Genomic DNA, 26,215 nt, shown 5'->3' with positions numbered 1-26,215 from the left:
TATCTGCTGAACAGTAAACACACTGATTTGTACATCATCTTTTAGAAACAGAGCATACAAAAATATGAAAAAATAATTGGAAAAGGGGAGGAGTAGGTGCAAAAAGATTGGCACGTGAGACAGGGAAAGGCAGGCCACAAAAGAGGGGAAGGGGCTCAAAAGGTATTGGGGGAATAGAATAAAGCAATTCTGACCAAAAATATTCTAGAACACCTACATATTTAAGCCAAACTTTCAACTTTCCTGGCAGGATTTAATTTTAGGTAGAAAAATGTTTTCTGAGAACAGCATTGATTCTGCAAACGAAATTATCAGGCTACAATCCAAATGACACATTTAATAATTCCAATTATTTTCAAGCATTTTACAGTTAAATATCTCCTATTCAAATCCAACTTCCAACAGAAGTCCATATGCACTATGACTGTGCATCTCTCTCTCACCATTCAGCTTTTTTGAAGTCCAGAATACTCTTCCTGAAGTACACCACTATAACTGCAGGTGTTTGTTTTAAACCAAATCACAGCTCTTGCAATAAAATACAAGACTGTGTGCTGGAACAACATCCATCATTTCAAGGTCAGAACTGCAAGCCAGCGCTGCAACCTACTTCTCTCTAACAGAGGCCTGAGGGATCTTTAAATTCATTAGCACCTTTTTACACTGAAGACATCTCCTCTGGCCACCAGCTTATGGCACAGCTACTCATGATGCTTTCCCAGCCTTGCCCCATTACTAGATCTGGGCACTTAGCTGAGTAGCTGATCCTTTTTCCTTTCCACCATTAATAATCTCTAAAAACCCTCCTTTGTCTTCTGTCCTTCCAATGATTCTCAGCTAAATTCACAAGGATTAACAGACTCACATTTGAAGTGGTTTTTTTCTAACACACTACTAATAGTGCTCAAAACTGTGGCAGACAACCACCAACATGCTGCTGACTGAATCCACAGGGCTTTGCCAGCCTGCCTCTATAGTAGTTTAACCTCTGTGCTAGAAAACTCTATAAAAACCATTATGAGTAGAGAATTTGACCCCCTGGTGCAAAGAAAAACATTTCAAGGAATTGTAAGAGAATGCAGAGTAAGTTACACTGATAAGGCAGGACAACCATTACTACAAGCTGCAGTAGGGCTGACAAAAAAAAGCATAAGAACAAATATTTTCAAAGCTTAATGTTGCTCCCCCCTCTACCTTTGCTTTGTCAGCAGCTGTGAACACTGCTCTTCTGTCATACACAAGGATTACACCAAGCATTCATGATCAACTTCTATAATACCCAAGTTGTTTTCAGACAGAAATGAGGACGACAGAATCTTTAATTTTGTACCATACAAAAGTACATGTGTAACACAAATGCAGAGAAATGCAGATGGACTTCTGCCCACCCTTATTTCTGCTTCTTAAGCAACTTGACATTTTAAGATTTGTTGGTCTCCCAAAAGAAGGCTCAGACCCAAGAGTAAGTCTATCATTATTTCCACAAGGTTGGAAAGCTGTTATATAGTGCAAGTTAAGAAGAAAATCTGTATTATTTCATTACAAACACTGGGGTTTCTTGACAACCCCTAAATGAAATGTCAATTGGAAGTCCATTCATTCCCTAGATTTTATTATCTACTTAATAGCTTATGCTTTTATATACTTCTGATGTCTCAATCAGAAAATGATGCAGAATATAAACATTTAGTACAGAAACCTACCATTATTAGCTTAGTTTATAATCTTATCAAATTGATAAATTGTGAAATTCCCAGCTCATATTAATCTACTTCCTTTATTTCCCTCATCAACCACACCACCATTCTGTTAGACCCACGGTCCCTGTTACCAGGCCTAGCATTATCAAGCTGATCCCACTTACCAATGTAAAATAAGACTAAGTGAGGGGGAGGGAAATAAAGCATACATTACAACAGAAAAGAAAGTAAATTGACTGAAGTTATAATTTGAAAGATCACTGTGATGTTTATTACTTTAAAGTGATGCCCATAAGCTTCCTAGTCACTGTGGGATAGGTGACATTTTCAAGCTCTATTTCCTATCCAAAGTCTGCAGGCTGGCAGGAGATAGACTGTTTCCCCTCTGGTAATTCTAGAAATAAACAAACAAAACTTGAAAAGTAGCATCTCTTTTTCACAGTGGTACTGGCAGAGATCCAAAACTAAAGCCCTTGAAGGATGCAATACACTTAAATAGGCTTTCAGTTACTAGTATGCATGGGATTCCTCCTTTTAAGGAATTGGCTCCATTATGGACACTTACTAACTAGGATCCTAACTCTAAATTTCTAGTAATAACTGTTCTGAAACTGCCTTTTGCTAGAACAACTTCACTTTTCTAAATTTGCATAAATTAAAAATATTGTGAATATTTCCAGAGTACATATACAAATCAGCTCATCTCCATGCAGAGAAAAATCTTTCCACGTCTTACATCATGCAACTGCTTTCCACAGCCTACATTGTCAAAGGTACAGAAACTAGCCAAGTAGTCTACATAGAGCTGACCTTTCTGACAAGCCAACAAACAGACATTTGTTTTTAAGCACATCTTTGCAATCAACTGTGCTGCCACTGAACACAATCCTGGTGCATGAAAATTTCCTAAGCAGTGAGATTGCAAGAACTATTTCAAGACAGGGCTCTCTAGCAGCAAAAGAGCAGAGAGCTGGAAGATGGAGAACCTCAGTTCCTAGCTGTAGACCTAGCTGCTTCAACAAAACCTATAAACCTAAGTCACAGTAAAAAAACCACAACCCCTCCTTTGCAGGTCTCTGTGTTAAGGCCAACACAAAAGGACCAACTGATTACTTAGCGTGGCTACTGAAAACGTATTGCCTGGCTGTATTCTGCTCTACATATATATATATTCCTCACACCTGAGATGCAGCTCTTGTGATCATCTCTGGTCTTTAGCTTTTCCCCTACCACTAAGTGGCTTTTCCCCCACCATTTCCTGTGTGGAATATGCTCTAAGTGTTTCCAAATGCAGCTATCCAAAGAGCTGAGTGTTGTGGCCCCAAAGCACCTTCTCTTTCAGCATTTCCATCTGTGCTTTGCACACTGGCAGAAAGGAGAACATACCACCATCAAGATCAAATTAGAAATGTTTGCTGCTATTGTTCACATTTGCTTTGTCCAGACCTACTCATTAAGAACTCATGCATGCTCACATGTAGTCATGTGTTTTCTCAATAATCCTGCAGGCAATTAGCCTGAAAGATTTCAGACAAACTTAAAAGAGTTCCTAAGCAGTTCTGGCTGATAAGGTTCCACATATGTGAGGCTGTAAACCTTGACTGAAAGAAAATGTAGGAAATCCTTCACGAAAGCAGCAGTTTCCACTTAGGAGGATTTCCTGTCCTCTATGGTCACACTGAAGTGTTCACATAAAGACTTTTTGTATTTTTAGATACAGAATGGAGCTGAGTGGGTCTACTGGGCAAAGTGAAAAAGATATGCCAGCTCTCAACACGGAGGAGAAACCTTCATTACAAGAAGATAACTCTCAAAACCAGGAGAGAGTCAGTCAACTTAAAGATTCCATTCAACAGGTGCTAGATTGTAGTCCATAAACTCAAAACCTGACAATATTCTTTCCTCGAGTCAGAAGCAATAACAAGGAATTCAAAACACGAAAAAGGCTGCTGTTCAGAAGAAAATGCAAAAGTATTTAAAAGACATTTACAGCTTTCTTGGGTATATTTAAGCAGATGAATCAACTCAATTATACAGCATTTACACATACTAGAAATCAGTGTGTGTGGACTGACACCAAAATATGGGTTATTTTCCTTTTTTTCATATCTTAACTAACTGGGAAGAAAGGGAAAAGAGGATCTTGCTTTAACAACTGAAAGATACAAAGTCACAATATAAAATCAGAAGGTACATAAATGTTTTCTCTGTTTTCCACACCCATTTCATTTTTGACCTAGCTCATCTTTATAACCAATTAAATTACAGTTCAGAGCTGCTCAAAAGGAAAACTCACCTTGAGAATTTTAAGTATTTCCTACAAGAGAGCTGATGAGACTTCTCCCAAGGACATGTTGCAATGGGACAAGAGGGAATGATTTTAAACTGAAGAAGGTCAGGTTTATATTAGATATTGGGAATAAATTTTTCACTGTGAGGGTGGTGAGGCAGTGGAACAGGCTGCCCAGAGAAGCTGTGAATGTCCCATCCCTGGAAGTGCTCAAGGCCAGGCTGGATGGATCTTTCAGCAACCTGCTCTAGTGGAAGGTGTCCCTGCCCACGGTTGGGGGGTTGAAATGAGATATCTTTTAGGTCCCTTCCAACCCAAACTGTTCCTTGTGTCTGTGAAATGCTCTCAAGGGAGGAACTACAACAGAGGGAATATGGGTATTGCAAGTAAAAAAAAGCAGGCTCAATGTTAATACCTGCAAAATAGGTATTAATTCAGGTTTAAAACCAAAGGAGGCTTTAGAACCCTCTGACGATTGATGATTAGACCGGTCAAGAAGAGCCTGAGGAGATGGCAATGCAATTGCTGTAGGAATTAAGGACAGAATATAGAATGATGGAGCATTAAAGCGCAGCAAGGTACTCTATTTGTGCCAGAAGACCCATGACAAGGCCACAGCTTCTGCTGCACTAAAGCTGATTAATGCTTTTCAGGTTTCATGAATCAAACTCATTTCATTTCCTTTGCTACAAGTAAGCCAAATAGCAAAAGATCTCCATAGGAACTGTAGCTGCAGTACTCAAAGAAAAGGAACACAAGACAAAATTTCCCCAAGTAATTCAAACAGATCTACAAATTGAATGCAGCATGTGCTAGCTGATAAACAGGTATTTCACAAGACTGATTCCAAATGCAGGGAGTTTCTTTTATAGTTATGGTCACCCAAGATCATCTTACCACTGCATTTTGTTGCAATATGTTGTACAGTTAGAGCTGATAACATAGCTGCCAAATCCTGTTCATTTCCATAACTCAAAAAAGAAAAAGCACAGAGGGAGGAATACATTTGACAGAATGACTAAGACAAAACTACCTAGAAGAAAAACCGCATGCAACAGACATCAGAAAAGCAGTATATCAATTTTTCAAGGTAGAGTGACATAGACGGGTTCGCGGAACATTTTGGACACAGTCTATAAGTGCATAATTTTAAAAAGAAAAGACATACCAGCTGTATTGATTACCTTTAAGAAAATACACTGATGATAGATTTGCAAGATCAATAACTGTTCCATAATTACTAGTTTCTTGTTGTAGCTTTATTGATAATTTCATACCAAATCAGTGCAAAAATCAAATTATTATCGGAGTTGAGAGACCATATGAGAGTACAGTTAAATTACATATGTGCTCTGCTTTCACTTATATTAAGCAACCGCCTTCCTACAACTAAGATGTTATTTTTAAGAACTCCTCAAAAAGGCAGTTAGCAACCATACCAAGCGTTTTATTCACTTAAGGGGGAAAAAAGAATGAAAAAGTCTTACTTTTTGTATCCAGCTGAGCACGGTACTTGTCAAATCCCTTGAGTCGAACTCGCTCTCCCAAGAGCTGAAGAAACTCCTCAAAGGCTGGACCTGCTGATTCATTGTTGTACATTTCCTCTTCTGTGCTTTGCCCAGCTTTGCAGTACATGATACCCACCTTAAGCTGGTAACTTAACTGCAAAAGGAAAAAGATAAAAATTTTATGTGTATACCAAGTGATAAAGCAACTTAGGCACTTAATTAACTTCCCCCATTTTCATAACCCATAATTCACAAATGAAAAAATACCTAATATTCAGTCTAATTTCAAAAGTTAGTCTAGTTCCAAATACTCCCATTGTTTTCTACTGTAACTGCCTCAATGATGGCAGATTTAATCTGAAGATGTCAAAATGCTTTCTGAAGTGAAACAAACATGAATGTTGCTTATTTCCAGGAGGACAACACCACAGCTTGCAAATGAATGTCCAGCACTGAGCCACATGGGAAGCATTGGCTGAGAAATGCCAGGAACTTGGCACTCACTGACTGCTACCATGGCTGCCATCCTATGCTAAGCCTTCCATGCAGAAGGGTAGGGCATATCATGTGCTTGCTTCTTAAACAAGTGACCAAATGAAGTCTCTCTCATTTCAAAGACAAATTACTCACCTGTTAGCACATTCATCTGTTTGCAACGATGAAACACTTCATGGCATTCAGTTGGCCCTCCCTGATTTAAATAGGATGATAATAACAAAAAAACCAGCTAAACTGAAAAATGCTGGTCATACCTTGAACGTACTATTTACTAGCATAGATCTTCAAATACACTTGTGCTTTTCATTTCCATTTTCCCTCTAATTTGGTAGTTGATGTTCCTAATATAGCAGAAGCTAAAGATGTAAATAAAGTAATTTTTTACCCAACTGTAATTGTGATTCCTCAAAGCAAATTGTTTCTACCAATTCCAAATTGATACACACACACACAAAAAGGAGTACACTGGCATCATTTACATCTGGACTACAGATAGACAAGTCACAGAAGGGAAGAAAGCAGCATCCACAGCCATTTATTGCTGTCTCCAAAACCAATTTCACAGGCAGGAACTCTGACTGAAGGAGAACAAGGGAGAGCCTTGGATTTTGTGCATGTAATTCATCCAATAGAAATGCATCCTTATTGTCCAGTAAATGATCTTTCCTCCCACACATGAATTTTTGGAGAGGCTCTATATCAAATAAACACTAACCACATATGCCAGAATGAAATTGTAAGAAAATCTATCACAACTGGTATGCAATTCACAAGTTTGGACTACAGATTAGTGGGAAGTGAAAACAGTTATATGCAAATGCACTGGGAGCAAAGTTATCTAAATATACTCTAATTTGCTCTCAGCAGATTCTATCCCAAGCCATGAGGCAAAGGATTTTGAACTTGCTAGGATGATGTGGACACATAATGAAACTGAAATTCACTAATTTTTACCTATTATATTTATGGTGGGATAATTTAAAGGCCCTCAGAAGGGGTTCTAGCCTGCCTCTAAAGAAAGCAAATTTTAAAATTTAAAAACTCAGTATATTGCTGCTTTACTGTACTCCTCCTTTACTACCATGGATGAATGATGATGGGGATTAACGTATTAGCAGCAGGAAAACAAGGAGGGGAAAAGAAGAGTAAGGATAACCTGGCTTATTTACTCCTGCTGAAGAAGTCATTATATAAGTCACAGTTCTAGGCTGCTTTTTCTTTTCCCCACTGCAGAATATCCCTTATTTTATCAGCTGACACACTGACTCATGCCTTCTAAACATGTCCAAATTCCTTATGACAAAACTCAAGTACAGCACAAAATCATGAACTGGTTTGGGTTGGAAGAGATCTTAAGGATCATCCAGTTCCTAAAGTCCTGACACGGGCAGCAGGGACACTTTCTACTAGACCAGGTCTGGTCTACTACACCAGACTTCCTCAAATTCACATCCAACTTGACTTCTAACACTTTGAGGGATGGGACATGCCCAGCTTGGCAATCTGCTCCAGTGCCTCCTGCTGACACGTGGTGAGGGAGGAAGGCTGGTGAGAGGTGGCACTGCTGCCATTCCTGCCAAACAACTGCCATCACTTTCCATACCATCAGTGGCAGGTCCTGTCTTGGACCATTCAGGCATCTGCTGCTCAGATGGGCCTTCTCCAGTCCCACAGAAACAGGATGGATGCAAGTGCTTAATGCAACCACAACACCTTAGCTGTACTGCAAACTACAATACCTTCTAGTAATTTCACTTAAAGAAGTTAGGGCAAAGAAAATTATTCTCATGAAGCACACTTGCACTATTTAAGCTTCAGCTTCAGGTGAAGGAAGTATTTTCAAGGGCATAAATATAAATGGGATCTGCAGCACCAATGAGCAAGCAAACAACCGTGCTTTATTGCTTTGAAAATGTCAACTAAACAAGGACTATGCAAAGAGCAGGATATGCCTTCTAGCTGTGTTCTTAGATTTGCTAATTTTTTGGGGGAAAAAAGTTTCCTTAAGGACAACACAAGTTGGCATTTCTGGATCAAAAAGAGCAGATCTGGAGAACAACATACAGTCCCCATTATTAAACCTTCTGATAAACCTAGTCCTTAGAAGTGTATTAACTACAAGAAAAAGCTAAAAAAGAAGTTGAAGCATGAATTCTGTTGTGGTAAAACTGTCAAAGTAACATCTTCATTTTAATAATCTGAAAGTATTTACATATTTATATACACGGGAAAAGTGCACTTTAAGTATTTATCTAGCACCCAGTAAAGACAGCAAAAAGTATAGCTTGGATTTAATCAGTCAGCAAGTTTCTATTATGAAGCAGGAATTATATTAAGAACCAAGTGACATTTCACAGTATTTGTGTGAATGAGGAATTGCCATAAAGATTTATTTCAACTGAAATAAATCAGTAATTGCCCTAATATTAAAATTTTAAAATCATATTTGGAAGCAAACAAAGTAACCTACCATGAGCTCTGCACTCATGACAAAGATTAGTAGAAGATGATTAGCAAAGAAGGCAGTGCAGCCCTAGGAAATGACTGGATTGCTGTTTAACACAGAACTATTCAAATGAATGCATTTTAATAAATCCAATAAAAGAACAGCTAGGTGACAAGCAGTGTGGACCATATGTATGAACAGCAGATGTTACCACTCTAGCAATCTAAGAGGAAGTAAGGAACGAGCAACTTTCACAGACACCACCAGTACAAAACTAGGGCAAGAAAAATATTCCCATTCTAGCACTGAATGACATATGCAGATATTGAAAGAGTAGAAGAGACAGAGCTCAGCCATAAGAGTGATATGAAATGCAGAGAAAATATGTTGCAGTGAAAGACTTGAAAAGTGCAATCTGTTTAGTTTATCATAAACAAGACCAACAGACGATATAATCACTGCATACAAAAACCTTTGCTGGAAAAAAAATCTCACACCAAAATGACTTTTAAAAATGTAGCAGGGAAAAATATCAGAAGTCTTAAAGCTGAAGGCAGATAAATTTAAATAAAGAAGTGTAAATTCTTAAACATGAAAACAAGCAACTGCTTTAAGACCTTGCTCAAATATAAAAAAAGACATCTTATTCTAATGAAAACCAATGTGTACACATTTGGCTCAGTGAAGGGACTCCTGTGTGAAATTTAGTGGCTAAGTCAGGCTAAAGGTGACTTTATAGTCTTAACTCTTAAATTTACAAAACATTTTATGTGCTATATCAAACAGGCACCTGCTCATGCTGTAATGAAACAGTGTGGCACTCAGCAAGAAGAAGCGATCAACATTCTGTGCACTTAATTAGTAGAGCAGCTGCTACCCAATTTTTGTTAGCTTAGAATTGAAAAAATGCAGCTTCTAATTAGTACAGAGTGTACTTATCTTTTTTGCTAGAAGTGTCAAACTGTTTCATTACCACAAAAACAAAATACTTTGAAGAACATAATAAAAATTCAACTATCACTTGCCCTTAATGATTTTCAAAAGTTTAAGTATTAGAAAGCCATACTATGGGAGCTTAATAACATACAGGATATGAACTAAGGATAATTTAACCTCGCAGTTTTCTTAGATGCCATAAAATCATAGAGGGGTTTGGGTTGGAAGGGGACCTTAAAGATCATCCAGCTCCAATCCCCCTGCCATGGGCAGGGACACCTCTCACTAGACCAAGATACTCAGAGCCTTGAGTACATCCAACCTGGCCTTGAACAACTCCAGTAATGGGGCACCCACAGCTTCTTCGGGCAACCTGTTCCAGCTCTCACCACCCTCACAGCAAAGAACATCCTCTCAATACCTACTCTGACCCTACTCTCTTTCAGTTTTTAGTTATTTCCCCTTGTCCTGTCATTCTGTGCCCTTGTAAAAAGTCCCTCTCCCACTTTCTTACAGGCTTCCTTCAGGTACTGGAAGGCCACAGTCAGGTCACCCCAAGCCTTCTCTTACAGGGTGAACAATCCCAGTGCTCTCGGCCTTTCCTCACAGTAGAGGTGCTCTGTCCCTCTAATCATCTTGGTGGCCTCCTCTGGACTCATTCCAACAGGCCCTTGTCCCTCCTGTGCTGACCCCCAGAGCTGATGCAGCCCTGCAGTGGCTCTCAGCAGAGCAGAGCAGAGGGGCAGAATCCCCTCCCTGGCCCTGCTGCCCACGCTGCTCTGGGTGCAGCCCAGGACACGTTTGGCTCTCTGGGCTGGCAGTGCCCATGGCTGGTTCATGTTCAGCCTCTCAGCCAGCAGCACCCCCAAGTCCCTCTGGGCAGAGCTGCTCTCAATCTGTTCAGTCTCCAGCCTGTGAATACCAGAGGTGCAGAATCCAGGTGCAGGACCTTGCCCTTGGTCATCATAAACCTCCTGAGATTCCCATGTGGCCACTTGCTGAGCTTGTCCACATCCCTCTGAGTAGCATCCCATCATTCAAGCATGGCAACTGCACCACTGAGCTTCCTAATTAGATTAAGTGCACCCTCAGCAATGTCATTAATGAAGATATTAAATCCCACTATGCACCTGAGATACAGCACTTGTCCCTGATGTCCACTGTTACTATCAGCCATTGACCATTACCCTTTGGATGTGACCATCCAACCAGTTCCTTATCCATCTAACAGTCCACTCATCAAATCCATCTTTCTCCAATTCATAGAGAAGGATGTAGTGGGGGACCATGTGCAAGGCTTTACAGAAGTCTAGAAGAACAATATCCATAACCTCTCCCTTGTCCACTGATGTAATTACTCCATCTTGGAAGGCCACTGGGTTGGTCAGGCAGGATTTGCCCTTGCTGAAGCTGTGCTGGCTGTCTCAAACCCACCTCCCAGTCCTCCACGTGCCTTAGCAGAGCTTCTAGGAGGAACTGTTCCATGACCTTCCCAGGCACAGAGGGGAGGCTGACAGGGTGATGACTCCCAGGGAACCTTCCTTTCTACCCTTTTTAAACATGGGTACAGTGTTTCCCCTCTTCCAGTTTCCTGGGATTTCCCCTGACTTCTGTCACTTTTCAAATGCCATGGAGAGTGGCTTGGCAACTCCGTAAGCCAATTCCCTGAGGACTCTGGGATGCATCCCATTAATCCAAATCCCATTACCTACGTTCAGTTCATCAGGTGGCCCTGAACATAATCTCTGCAGTGAGAGGGACCCAGTCCCCAGCCTGGGTCCACACACTCAAGAGGCATGGGAAGAGAGGTTGCCAGTGAGGACTGAGGCATGCACACAGCTATAAAATGTCACTACGGAAGTTTATAACCATAAAATTCACTTGAGTCATGGACTTCCATTTTTCTAAGTCAAAGCTGTAGTGCTGTCCCATCTTTAAAACACAAGGAGACTACCACCTCATTGAAAATTATTCACATGAAGAAAGCCTTAGAATATTTTGCTATGTAGTTTGTTCTAGGGGAAAGAAAAAAAGAACACCAACAAACAAAACAAGACAGGCAGCACCCTGGTCATGGTTTAGCCAGTGCAGTATTACAGTGAAACATTTAGCACCATGAGAGACTTCTCTTCTTAGTACAATAGCAATAATAAAAACAGAACTCCCTCCTTCCCACAGTCTTTGAAAAACCACGCTCTACTCTCTTTTAAAGGAAATTTAAATTTACAACTGCCATAACATTAATCTAAAACTTTAGGCTACCCAGAGAAATGAACTTGATTTCATACATCCCAAATATTCTGCAAAAGTTGGGGGAAATAAATAAAATATAACTCTCCCTACAGATGACAAGTTTTACTTTAAATGAGAGATTTCAACAGACTTTAATCATATAAACCTAAAAGACCATTTTGCAACTCATGGCAATAATTTGACAGAGTAAGATCCTTTGTTTAATTCTGTAACTCTGCACTTACCCCTTGCTCATCAAGCTTCATGAGCTGTTCTGTGACTTTTGGGGTGTTGAAGGCCAGCCTTAGACAATGGATATTCAGCTCTGGAACCACATACTCCAGCACTTCTTTTAGGGGAAGTCCCCTGGCTGTGCAATGCTTTGCAGTAGAAGGGATAGCATCTTCCAGCACGGAGCCTCTTAATGTCATGAGCTGTGCATACAAAGGAAAAACAGCCCATATACTGAGTTATGCACTGAGATTGACCAGCATTAGCAGCGCAACCAGACATAGTATTTTTCCAATTCTCAGTAGAGATCAAGGACATTAAGGAATTTCTGTTAGCATGAGACCAACATTGATACACAAAAATTCCACTCACTGGTAACAGTAATCAGAGTATTTAATATAATTAATCAGATTTAAGTTTTACAGGAAACTACTACTGGGAAAAATCAGTGTTACTACAGTATTTTTATACTATAGAGCATTTAAAAGTAAAAAGTACATTTCTCAGGTCTACCCACTACCATACATAAAAGTGAAGAAGGCAATTTCCCTCCTCTTGGCTTGCTTCTAGCTAATATATTAGCTAGAAACTTATCTTCTGTCAGTTTCTGAAAATTTAACCAAAACAACCTTCAGCATTTCCTCTGTACTGGATGTTATGGAATAACTCACACATATTCTCTGCCAGATAAACATGTAGCATGATTCTGTCAGGAGGTTCCCAGATTGTACAGAAATCTATTACCAATGCTGAAAAGCACACACACCCCACATACTGGACCTGGTTTTGCCTTCTCACTCCTATTTTCTTTCACTATCCCCCTGGACTGCTTACCTCACTGGTTCTGAATATGATCCGGTAGTTGTACTGAGGTCCATTTTCTTTGATTTCCTCAGGCTTCTCTCTTCTTATACTCACAGCTACTGGACCCAAGTTCTCATCTGCCCCAAAATAGTTCCAGTGTTCTTGTATATAAGAGAAAAAAAAAAATAGAAGTCCGTCTTACTTCTTACACTTCAGCTATATTTCCATGCTTGATTGTTACACTGGAAATAAAGTGCCAGCTCCATGAAGCCAATAAGAGCATGTCTTCAAGTGGTACCAGGATGTCATTCTTGTGCTTCACTTCTCTTGTGAGCTCCAATTATAGCTACAAAAAGGCTGAAATTCAACATGGCATATCTGCTTAAATAGGCTCAAAACAGGATACACCTCTTGCATCAGTTTTTATATTGCCATCTGTTTAGTTCATGTTGAACTAAATAAGCACTACCAATTTCCCCCCTTAAAAACAAAGAGAAGGAAGCTAAATGCACCAAAGCGGGAGACTCAAAAACCTATGTTTAAAATAGAAATGTCAAACAACTGTACTTAGCAAATGATGTAAATTATTTCTTTTTGTTTGACTGCTTTTTGCTTTTTCCACACGTTACTCAGTTATAAAATGGGAAAAACTGATGAAGCTGAAAAAGAAGTTAAAGGCTTGTTCACAGTAAAAATATCAAATTATAGCACCACAGAAAAATAAAGCACAAGAATAAAATTACTAGCATAAATACTGAACAGTGAAGTATGCAACAACCCTTAAAGTGCTGAGAGTTCAGTTGAAAAGCAGTCCAGTGGGGAAGCCAGCAGAGAGGAGAATACAAGAGTGGTAAAATCACTCACTAGCTGAACACCAGATTCTTTGAAACACATTTTTACATTTGTCTAACTATAGACGTGTAAAGCCAAGCTTTACATGAAAAAAGTTAGAAAAGCACATTTACAAAAATCAAAGCTCAACAATTTTAGAGACTGATGTTGAAGGCTCTTCTGTAGAACTTTTTGAGCATTACAAACTATCTTGACAGAGGTATATCACCATTAATGCAGCAACATATAAACAAAGCTGCAAATATCTTAAGTGGCTCTTGAATTTAAACATATATTCCCTAAAAGAAAAGGTAAGAGAAAAGTAGAAAAATTGGAGTCAAGCATTGTGCAAGAAAAGTAAGCACCATGTAATCAGTCTCCGTAAGCTGCATATAGTAATGATTTTATACATACACAAAAATAGAAAGTTATTACCACCTGAAAATACAGCAATTCAAAGAAATGTGAAATTCATTGATATAAAGAAATTATGTAACTGCCCTAGCAGGAAATGTAACCATATTGCCTTTACTACATATAGATTACTTGTCATTCTTAAAACAACCATTTTAAGTAAGAACTTTACGAGCAGTCCAATATGAGCTATTCTACTACAGAAAGAAAATGTAAAGTATTTTAACATCATCAAGAACTGCATCTTTAAAGATAATAAAAACAGATATTGAAATACACTCTCATCTCAAATGAATGGCAATCATTTTTCCAATTAATAATACAGTTAAAAAATTAGGAGCCTCATTTTTTATTCTAATTCTTTTAAAACTTATAGTTACTGGTTCTTACAAAATCTCCCTCCAACATACTAAGTGCTTTCACACAGCTGTTCAGCACTTTAAGCGCTTGGGGGATCTAGTCAAGTCCCCAGTGTCTGGTATTTTATTATCCTTCACTCAGGGTCTTCTGTTTAAGATTTCAGAGCATGCAAGACAGCATTAGAGACTTGCTTGCAGCACTAAAGACTTGCTTTCTACCAAATTCGTCTGCCAGTTATGAAAAGCCAATACTTTAAACAAAGGTAATTAAAATTCAAAATTCTTTCAGTATGTCTTGGAATATTCTGTAAATACTGTCATTTAACTTTGGGTGGCTGACCTGTGAGTGGGAAAATTAGTAACAAATTAGATTATCTATATAACTCTAATTACATTTTCATACTAGCCCACAAATATGAGGCCTGTAAATGCCAGAGATGATCAGTTGTTCAAAATTTCAAACTATCTTACTAGCACCATAGCCTCTCCTTCTCCTGCATTACCTGGTTTGGTTTTTCGTCAGGATGTTTATAGCTCACCAAACAGTTTATGGCAGACAAGGTCAATGCAGAAGCAGCACAGTCTTGGAGAAAGTTAGACTAATTTTTGAATCAGTATATTATGCAGCTTCCAAAACCTGAGGTAACTTGGACTTCTCCACACTAAACTACTTAGTGACTTAAAAACAGTGATGTGACTTTGCTTTTATGATTGAAAAGCTTAAAGAAAAAAGATATGGAGGTCATGCATACTAGAAGGGTCCAAACAATTCATTAGTTTAGTGTATTGACAGTCACACAGATGGTAAAACTTGTGTTCCCTGCAATCACTCTAGCCTGCAATTCAGATAGAAAATTTTCTCAGGAGAAATTATTCTACATCTTGAAAACATATTTAAGGAGGGTGGCAAGAGGAATGCTTGAAACTGCATACACATATACAAAATACATACACAATTCTGTATCATTTGATTAAGCTTTTTAATTAGCTTCTATTGCTTTGGAAAAATGCATGAAGTAGTGTGGAACTCCACACTTCTCTGCTAAGAAGAAATGTCTTCTATTCTCTTTTCCTTCAATCTGTACTGGGCAGTCTCTTTCTTGCTCTCCTTTGCACATCCTTTGCCCTCTCCTCTACTCTATATTTACTACTGGGTTGTTCATTCTTTATCTTAATTCTTCCTCCTCCCCTAAACCCCATATCTGTATTCATTCTGCAAGCTACAATATATATCCCTGTACCTGACTGCTTTTCCTTCTGGTACACTTTCTTGTACTTCCACCTGATTTTCCCTTAAAATTTGAATCTCCTTACATCCAAAAATTTTCTCTCTCCACTGCAGGAAAAGCAGCAGCAGGATAAAAGTGCAAAAAGCTTAATATGCAGTGTAAAGGGAGCTAATTAGTTGTTTTATTGGGAAAATATGTCACAATTATAATTCAGGAACTTGATGTCAAACATGAATACCATAGAAGACAGCTTATTTCTCCACACCACACAGAAGCTAATTGGAAACAACATTTCTCAAGCTTGACATTTAATCTAAACAACTGTTGAAAAATCATTTAATTAAGAGACAATCAGGATAACTAGCAGCAGCCATAAATTAACTTATAAATCCACACTGAAAAAAAAATTATGATTTGATTGTAGCTGGTCAATAAAAAAAATACATACTTTTAAAAATAGTTAAATATCTATCATGTAAGTCAAAAGATACTTTCTGTGGAAGAACCAAAGGTAAAATACTTATTTTCTTGGCAGATATTTTTGAGTTTCCTCTGCAATGGAAATCCAAGTAAATGCACTTTATTTTAACTGAAAAAGTTCTTTTGTGCTTTCATCATATTTCCCTTTATACATCATGTCCAAATGATATTCTGTGTAATTGGACTAGAAATAAAAACCCCATACATTTCTCTTCTGAATGAAACTCACAATATCAAGTATTTTCCTCTAATCCTAGCTCAGCATTTACAGTACTGGAAAACCCTGCCCAGTACTTCTCTGGAGACAAAAGGGCAGGCAGCATTCTGGGGGCTCTGCAAGTCCAGCCACATACTTGAAAGGCACCAACTCTTGGATAGAATATGCAGCAATTAAAAGCATTAGGGAAAAGGGTATTTTTACTGGCTGACAACAGTTAAAGGAAAGCCAACCAACAGCTCATTTGTTATAAAACCAGTTCGGGAAACTATTTACTTCCCAGTCAAGTCTTTCATTCTAAGCCAGTAACTAACATTTGTCCTAAATGGCAACATTAGCAACTACTGCATGAGAAGGATGGAAGCAAACCAGATGCTCTTGGTTCTTTCCATGAGAACTGACTCCCAGACCAATTATGGCAACAGAGCAAACAGACTGCTCCTCTGGAGTGACATGATCTCTTTCCTGAACTGCACTCGGACAAGCTGATGGAAACAAATTTTTCTCTCTGTGTGATTTTAACATTGATTGTAAATAAGTCTTTAATAAACACATCTGCAACTTTCACAAATTGGCTCTTGCGCTGGCTTCATCCTCTCCCTCTTTTTTTATGCACAAGCTTAACTTATAAATGTCAAGACTTCAAACTTTTAGTTAAGACCTTCTATTAAATACACCTTTTAAAACATACCATTATTTAACCACCTTGTAAATACATTTTGTGCATCATAAGAGGAGCATTCATTTCCTATAAAAATAAACATTTCCATGTGAGTTAGTTGTGCATGAGCTTCTGTTAGTGAATTGAGAAAAGTGACTGAAATTCATAAGATCCTGCAAGGTTCATTTCTCTCTACTGAGTACAAAGGGAGTCTGCAAAATTAGTTCAGATATAAAGTGGAGAAACTGAATTCCGCCTGCCATTATAAAGTTCTCTTCCCAATATCTTTTTCCAAGTGTAATTTGTCTTACCTCCACTAAACTGTCTCCACCAGTATTTTCACATTTAGAAGTCTGGACACCAGGCCAGAATACTGTTTATCAATTCCACTACTTTGTAGAGGGACCAATTACCTTTACATACAAAAACTCATCCATTTGCATTCATTAAACTTATACAAAGACTCATCCATAAATGTCACATGCAAGTATTTTACACTAACTAGATTAAAATATTTGAATGAATTTGGACCATGTTAGTAATACTGGAAGCTCACTCATCCTTCCTCCATACATTGCTAAAACTTGAGATGGATCTATAATCTAAGTAACAGTACCTGTAAAAAATGAGATATTGATTTCATATAATTAAAGACTTCAGACAAGTTACCATGAGCATTTCACCAAATCACCCTGAAGAAATTAAAAGGACCTACATGAATTCAATGTCTTTCAACTTTTTTTTTTTTAAGACACAAGATTAACTGTATTTTGTTTTCTTTCATGTGACAAGACATTTTTCATGAAATCATGCTGATGGGCATCATTGATGATTTTTAACTGGCAGTTCTTTATTGATATAGTTCCAAATTACCTTCTTTGTTATTTCCAGTTGGAATGAAAACCAACTCAGCTTACAATTCTCTGGAACACTTTTTTTTATTCTTTGCAAGCTCTAAGGTTACTAGATGTTCTCCAAGTCCATAACATTTGCCTGGTTTGAGATCTTTAAAAGGTATTGTTGTCAAATCAGAATTCATGTAAGAATACTTTCAAGACTATAAAATTACACAAAGCCTACTGACTTGATGAGCTGATCCTACTGAAACTTGTCTTTTGGCACTATCTGTTCCATTCATAACATCATAAAAATCCAACCTCTTCTTCCAGCAAAAAAATTTCTGCATCATTACTTGCTTCATGTTACATTAAAAATTCAGTTACAACTGGCTTCCTAGATTTTTTTTCCCCATGATGCTGCTTCAGATTTTATCACTATCCCACTTCATCAGCTTAGTCCAAAGTTTGTTCAGGGAATGATGATACTCTGGGTGGTCAACAAAATATATTCTGTACTTGTAGAAAACTGGGGTTTGGGGTATCTAATGAGGCTTCTATTTTAAGATAAAAATTGCTGGAAGAAACAACACCCCTGGTTTGGACTCTGCTGGACTGAACACAAAAGTGAATTTAAAACCCGTTTTACTGCTTAAGGAAAAAAAAAAATCACAGCTTCTTCTCCCCATCCAATCCTACTCCATAACACATGTTTTTATATCTGGCTGCCCCTCACCAGTACCCTTAGGACTAGATTATGTAGATTTTATCAATTCTTCCTAATTACATCTAAAAAATAATGGAAATGTAATGGTGACTGGAACTGTAGTAGCATGATGGTGTGGCTTCCCTTAAGGAGAAGGCAAACCAATAAACTGGTTTTGCCTAAGGGCTGAAATTTCACTCACACCTCCTTCCTCCTCTGCTGTTCACTTCCATCCCTTACCTGGCCATATGGCTTTGGCACTTCTCTGACTGCAAGGAAATAATAATATCCCTCACCAGAATTGGAGAGAAACAGTCAAGCAGTAAACTCCAAATTTATTGTGATGGCAAGAATTCTGCTTGCTTGTTCAGTAAACTCAACTGGTTTATCAAGTTCTCTGAAAACAAGAGAACCAGTACGTAAGTAAGGAAGGGGGAGGAATAATGTCTACCCCTCTTAGGGCTGAAATGCTGTAAATCAGGTCAGCTGTAACATGAAACTTTAGTTGCTGATTGCAAAACTCACTAGACTGATAAGGAATCAAATTGTTCCAGAGAGAGACAGAGAGGAAGACAATCCCAAAGGTCACAAATCTCAGGCTCACCCCTCTAAACATACCTTATCCTGTATCACACATCTAGCTTACTTTTCCCAGGAAGCCATTATTTTTCCTAACTCCTATGTCTCCAAAGGATATGGATCAGCACTCCAAAAACATGGAGCAAAGGCTACCTCTCAGCCCTAGAAAGAATGCAGAAAGAGGAGACTACAGAAAGAGTAACAAGAGCCACCTAAACAATGGGCAATGCAGGGAGGAAGAGTGAGAGATGGACATATTTTGAAGGCAAGAGAAAAATGGGAAATGAGATCATTAGCAATAACATGCAGTTAAGAAGCATAAGCTTTTTCTTTTTAAGACCATCAATTTAATTCTAACCAGGCATCCCTGTTACTTTTATATGTGAGAAACAAGCTCTTTTGAACTGCATTCACTGAAGAGAAGAAACCAACCCTGATCATTGAAAGGTAAGGAGCAAGCACTCTCCAGGTCAGTCATCAGAACAGTTCTATCAATCAGGAAGTACAACACAGTCCCGCAGACTGAACTCTTTTAAAGGACTTTGGTCTGCAATCTTTTTTGATCATTTGCAGAATCATGAGAGGGAGATCTGTACCTCAAGTGCCAGTATTATTTTGACTGGGGGGACAGAGAGGGGGAGTATCTGGGTAATGTTTGGGGCATGCTCTTTTCTATACGTCAAAAGGCCTTGATCTGTTGCTTTGGGCTTTTTTTGTCCCTCCCATACACATCCAATGGAAATGATAATACTTGGTTTCAGGGCAGAACCATGTGATAAGAGAACTGCACTCTGGTTTTTCAGATATATTGTTGGCATTGAAACACAGGTATTTGTGTGTGTACATAAAGTTATATCTGTACATATCTTCATTTCTGTATTATTCATTTTGAAAAATTTTGAAACTGATTATTAAGTTAATTAGTATGTCCAAAGATTATTGTAAATGCTACCCATCTAAGATGCACATTCCATTAAATCCTCAGTAAATGAACTCCTGGCACAGTGGGAAGAAAGTTCTCGTATTTTAGGATTTTCTTGTTTCAATCTTTCAAGTGCCAACCCCTGCCCACTCCTATGGATACCCAAAGCCGTGTTTCAAGACATTCATATTTTGTAGCCATTGTTACCATAACTATCAGCAAATAAAATCCTCAACATTCTTATACTCCAACACTCTGAAAGACTACTAGATATAGCACACACCATCAGTAAAATACACCATTGAAGAAATCCCTAATTCTTGCAAATACTATTAAGTATCAACTGGATTTTGCATGTTCAGAAAACAAAAAGTCATTCTTAAAGCTCAAGGAGAAATACAATTTACCTACCTTTCTGGTAGAAGAATTTTCGATAATAATATGCACCAAGGTCCACATGTTCAACGATGTATCTTTTCACTCTGTCTAGATGTAAAATCAGATTCTCCTTGGGAACTTCCAGAACTGCAACTCCAGCATTTGTGCAATGAGAACTCAGAGTCGACTCAAATGAGGCACTTTCACACCCACTGAAGGAACCTGAATTAGATTTGGAAAGGCTGATCTTCCTTTCCCCTTCCCCACCAATCTCATTACGAAAATAAGGACAACTCATCACTAGTTCATTGCTTTTATCATCCCCCTGGTCCATATTAAGACTTCCTTTTGAATTCAGGTCTTCAGTGCTGCCCATTGGAGAATTGAAGCTTGCAGAATGGGACAAGGGTGCAGAGACAAGTGATGCTACAGCAGCAGCAGATGCACCTGTCGTTGTGTTCCTTCTTTTAATAACATTATGCCTATTGATTGCTGCTTCATTTAAATCAAATAAAATACTCTGTACATCATAATGAGCAAAACACTTCGGACAAGTCCAAGGCTTAATGCTATCTTCTGACCTGTTGTCTTCAAGATCTGAAGACTTCCCAAGTTCCCCTTCACCTTTGGCATTACGCAGCTTACGAAAAATAGATGAATCTCCTGTCTCTGATTTTGAGCGTCTCTTCAGTGGCTTCTCCCTTTCCTTAAACAGTCTCAGGTTTTCCCTTTGAGTAATAGGCCCGTCTATCACATCTAGAGAGAATCCTGAACCCTTGCTTCCACTGGCAATCAGAAGCTCACCGAGTTTAGTTGAGCCTGGGCTTCTCTGATCAGACTTTTCATCTTTATAGCCCTTCAATAAGTCAAAAAAACTTTCCCCTGAAGTTCCCTGCTTGTCTATGGAAGATGTGCTGCCATACTCTCTGTGCAGAGATGGTCCAGATTTAAATGTGGGTGAAATACATTCATCAAAACTATCCACATCAAGCTCACTTATGGTGATGTCGCTGTTGCTGCGCTGTCGTATTCTGCGAAGAGCTTTCCTTGGGGAGCTGGGATAGCCATCGGGTGTAAGAAACCTGGAGTCTAGATTCTCAGATTGTCTGGTCTTGTTTTTAAGCGTGCTCTGGATGCTCTTTAACATGACAGAATCACTAGCATTCAGGTTAACAGAACTTCCCTGACTCCCAGGACTGCTTTTAGAAGACATGCTGTCAAGGCAACTTGACGTTTCAATATCTTGACTAGATCTGCTTGTCTCCTTGATGTTCTCCTTCCTTGGGGGCCAATCAGCAATCCTTGCCCTGACCCCCATTTTAGGGACTCCAGGGGTAGAGGTAACGTGATGGGAGCTCTCATTGCGAGGAGGTCCAACTGGTGCCATGACTGCAGATCCTAAGCTGCCATTCTGTGACCTAAAGCGCCTCATGTAGAAGTCATCCGAGTGGACTTTTGAGGTGCCATCTGTTCCGACTGATACCCCAGTGGCAACAGCCCTTTCGGTCTGGGACCGCTTCAAGCTGGTCATGGTCTTTCAGTATGTTCAACCTTAGTAAGTTCCAAAAAAGCCCACAGTCATTTCTGCTTTTTAAATGCACAGTTCTCTTCTGGAGAATAGTCTCCAAAATATACAATGGTTGCATGAGATCTTAATCATGGACATTTAAGGACACAGTTAAATGCTGAATGTCCCGAAAATTCAGATATTCAGTAGGTTTTGATAAGCAATAATTTCCTTTAACTTCTGCATTTTAAGAAGCAGCCATGCTCCAATACATTCAAATAGTTTTAACATCACTCAAGCTCCAAAATATCAGAGGTGTAATTGAATGGCTTATACTTCTTTTAAGCCTAGAACAGAAAAAAAAGAGAGAGAAAATAATTAATTCCTTAATACAGAACTTTTTTGGTAACTGATACTATCAAGGTAATTATTACACATAATTAATATTTTTAGCAAACACGTTTTTGAATCACATTGATCACCATCACAAAAATGCAACACTGTGTTGCATGGTGTTGACGAGTTTTCTAGGCATTTTTGGGTTGCCTTCTGAAAGAATAATGCTGTGTTCTGATTCCAACAAATACAAATTTTTCCTTCTGAATTGATTAGTGGTACTTTTTAGCTGGGTTAGTGAACAGTGTTAGAAAGCACTAGTAGGGAGCTTCTCAGCTAAGGACACATACAGCATACATTTCCCAGAGAAATTATATAAGAGCCAGGTCAGGACTCCAATTTTTATAATCACTTCAAAGAATTTACCATTTACAAGTCATACATCTTTGGATGCCATTAGGTATTAACACTACCTATTCAAATTACCCATTAATGTAAATATCTGATATGTTAACTTAAAAAAAAAAAAAAGGGAAGCTAATTAGAATAAAGTGCATAAAATTGTTAGAGAGGATGGTTGTCAACAACATTTATTTTGTGCTTTGCATAGCCTCATCTGCACATTAGCTGCATAGTCCAGAAAGCCCGTATTACCTCTGACCAGAGTTTACAACATATAAAAAGGTTAAAGCTAAATAGAAATACATACTTTTAAGTAACTTGAAAAAAGTTTCATTTATTTCCCTGGCTAATAAAATTTTGTCTACCACAGCTTCTGTATTATTCCAGCTTCACAAAATCACAGAAATTAAATGCTTTCCCATGCCTCATCAGTACAGAAGTGATTACAAAGCTTTTAGTACACTGCCCTTTGAGGAGCTAAAAAAACATAATCCGCAAATACATCCTTGCTGGTAGAAGACAAAAGCATGGGATTGTCAAGATAAAATCTTGCATTGCTGTGTACATCCTTTAACACAAAGAAGTTAATAATTTTTCATGGCTGAACCAATCGCACAAAATGTGTCCTTTAAATATTTGCCAAATGCGTGCAGAGATGCTGCTGAACCAGCACAGCATTGACAATACAGTATTGTCTAAAATCAAGGCTTTCTGATGCTTCCCAGAAAACCAGCACTTTCTGCAGTTTCAGAACTACAGTACTTTGCACCACACTAATTAAATACCAAGCGAGGGCACTTACTGCCTCCAAAGGCAGCATGTTTAAATTTCACTTGCCATATAAAGCACTTCTTTAAAATAGCTGCTCTTAATATAAAGCTCAACACATAAGGAATACTTAAAATGCAAGCTGAATGCATCACACGTAACAAGAACAGTGCGAGTCACCCAGGGTACAGGGTGACTGTATTTGCACAGGCATTTACATAAATGCAGCTCTTCTCCTTGTAATGCTGCTACAGTCTTACAATCATGGAATGGTTTGAGCTAGATGGGACCTTAAAGATCATCCAGTTCCAACACCCCTGCCACAGGCAGGGATGCCACCCATTAGATCAGGTCTTGAACATCTCCAGGGATGGGCCACCCACAAATCCTCTGGGCAGCCTGTTCCAGTGCCTCATCACCCTCACAGGAAAGAACTTTTTACCATTTAATTTAAATATTAAATTTTTGAGTTTAAAACTGTTCTCCCTTGTGCTATCACTATTTCCTCAGGTAAAAAAGTCTCCATCTTTTTCAAAGGTCTCTTTAAGTACTGGAATGCTGCAATAAGGTCTCCTCACAGCCTCCGCCAGACTGAACAATCCCAATTCTCTCAATTTGTCTTCTTCTAAGAGTTTCTCAAGCCCTCTTATCTTCACGGCCTTTCTGTGGACCTGGACTAAACAGTTTCACGTTTCTTGTTGTGAAGAATCCAGACCAGGATGCACTGCTCCAGGTGGGGTCTAACAAGGACAGAATACAGGGGAGACTAACACCCCTGGCCTGGCTGCGTTTGATGGAGTCCAGGATACAGTTGGATTTCTGCACTTGCAGCATTGTTGACTTCTTACAGCTTTTGTTCACCAGCACCCCTATGTCCTTCTCCACAGGGCTGCTCTCAAAAAGTTCCTCTCCCAGTCTGTACTCCTGTCTGGGACTGCCCTGATCCAGGTGCAGTACCTTGCATTAGACCTGTTGAACCTCATTCGGTTCTCACAGACCCGCTCCTTCAGCTTGTCAGTGTCTTCAAAGATGGCATCCCTTCCTTCTGTTGTGTCAGCTGCAGCACTCAGCTCTGTGCTGTCAATGATACTGCTGAAATAACAGGGTTTTTTTCTAATTAGAATAACTTTAGAAAGGCAGTCTACCCATGCTGCTGTTTAAAAACTACTGAATTCAGTATTCAGCCGTAACTTACAATTTTCAAACACTCTCAAGCCTAAGAACTAATCAGGCTGGTGAAACAACTTTGTGCACCATCAGACCAAGGAAGGGAAAACTCAAACACTGTATGCCAGGACACAACCTCATCTTCTGCCCATACTTTTCAAAGTATGCCTATCAAAGTGCCTACTTTACAAGGTGCCTATCAAAGAATGTTTAAACACTATTAACCTCTATGAAATGGCAACACTTTACCGCACTTCCTAAAGATCTATACAGATCTTGCTTTTACAGGCAGGACAGAAGCAAAATAGAATGAAAACTGATAAGGATTTAGGGCAGGAGAATGCCAGGCTAAAAGGGATCGTAAAGGAAGAGTCAAGCTGAGGGTTGAGCATAAAACATGCAGGAGTTTAAACATAAAACATCCACTACCACAAACTGCTCTTCATAGTCTGCAGTGAAAGCCAAGATTTGTCCCTCTCTGTTCCCCTTCCACCAACATTAACTCTGAAAGCAAAGTATACATCTCCTCCCCCCACAAATGCTCTGCTACTGAAACACATCACCTAGTAGTACAGGTTTGTCATTAACTTCAGGGCATAAGTTCACAGCAACTCTAAAAACTCCCAAGCTTGGTGTTGACCATATAAGCATCCAAATACCACCAGTTCTCCCTACCTCCCCAAATTATATGTTTTCCCTTAAAAATTTTCAGGACAACAATCCTAAGTAAGGATATGGATATACAAACGTATCTCTAATCACATGAAAAAATATAACTAAGTGGTCTATGTGACTTACTCTTGACCTGTTGTATACATGGTTTTGTCATTAGTTACATGACCACACAGTGCATTTTCCAAAGGAAATTCTCTGTTCCTGACTCAACTTCATGCATGTCTCACTCTGATGACCAGTTTTTTCAAGTTCTGCAGGTTTTTGGAGCTGTCCTCCTTCATCTGCTGTAGCAGTTGGAATACAGACCATAAATGATTACAGTAATAGTTACTATCATACTCTGAAGTAGCTAACTCCGTCATTGACTGTGTCTATATTAATTAAATCACTATTCAGTCAAATTTTTTTTGAGAGTGGAACCACCTGTCCATGTTTATTTCTCTAGACCTTCCCAGCCTTCGAATTAGACCCAGGTGTCTAATTCGAGACCTAACAGCCCGGTGTAAAAGGTTTGATTAGTTTCAATCAAAATAAAGTGAAAACATTACATTTGATAACATCAAAAACTCCTAAAGCACAGGTCCTGGGAACACTGGTTATCAGCTTTAATGAAAATAAACAACAACAGCAGTCTGTACTTTAACCTTTTCTAGCATTCATTATTTGCAAAACACAACAGCATCAGACACAGAGCAAATCTCACTGGATTTAAAAGACCAGTAACAGGTGTTATTTTGAACAGGAAAATCTGCCAGAACTTAAATATTAAGCAGCAAAAATGCTAACACAGAATATGCAATACATTAAAATTAGTTACAATTACAAGATCAGCAGTATGGTACCTACTTCTTCTAATGCCAAGAGCAGCATTTGTGAAGAGTAACAAATCCTACTTAGTTACCATTTCAATATAGAAAAAAATACATCTTAAGATAGAGCTATGAATATCTATGCAAACAATACAGCAAGGACAAACTAGCATAACCATGAAAATGTACTTTTCCAATTCATCTCAACTCACTCAGGAGGCCAACAAAATAATCAGATGAACAGCTATATAGAAAAAATGAAAACCAAATGCAAAGACTACTGAAAGGGTACAT

The 26,215-nt window shown here is 38.7% G+C and overlaps 1 protein-coding gene across 5 annotated transcripts in view; it reads right to left on the bottom strand.

Moving 5' to 3' along the window:
• SIPA1L1 (signal induced proliferation associated 1 like 1) overlaps positions 1-26,215 on the bottom strand; it is a 201,033-nt gene that overhangs the window by 48,437 nt on the left and 126,381 nt on the right. For all 5 annotated transcript variants that reach the window (XM_064713737.1, XM_064713734.1, XM_064713736.1 and 2 more), the window contains 4 exons: positions 20,291-22,111; positions 12,676-12,806; positions 11,856-12,044; positions 5,478-5,652 (listed from right to left, as the gene is read on the bottom strand). In XM_064713737.1, coding sequence (XP_064569807.1) covers positions 5,478-5,652; positions 11,856-12,044; positions 12,676-12,806; positions 20,291-21,788 — 1,993 coding nt within the window. In that variant the 5' untranslated portion in view covers positions 21,789-22,111. The remainder of the gene's footprint in view (positions 1-5,477; positions 5,653-11,855; positions 12,045-12,675; positions 12,807-20,290; positions 22,112-26,215) is intronic.

This window comes from Zonotrichia leucophrys, chromosome 5, assembly GCF_028769735.1.
Source record: "Zonotrichia leucophrys gambelii isolate GWCS_2022_RI chromosome 5, RI_Zleu_2.0, whole genome shotgun sequence".
In the NCBI taxonomy this organism is placed as follows: Eukaryota; Metazoa; Chordata; class Aves; order Passeriformes; family Passerellidae; genus Zonotrichia; species Zonotrichia leucophrys.
Note: the sequence above shows the minus strand (reverse complement) of the source record. Positions and strands in the feature narration are given on the sequence as shown.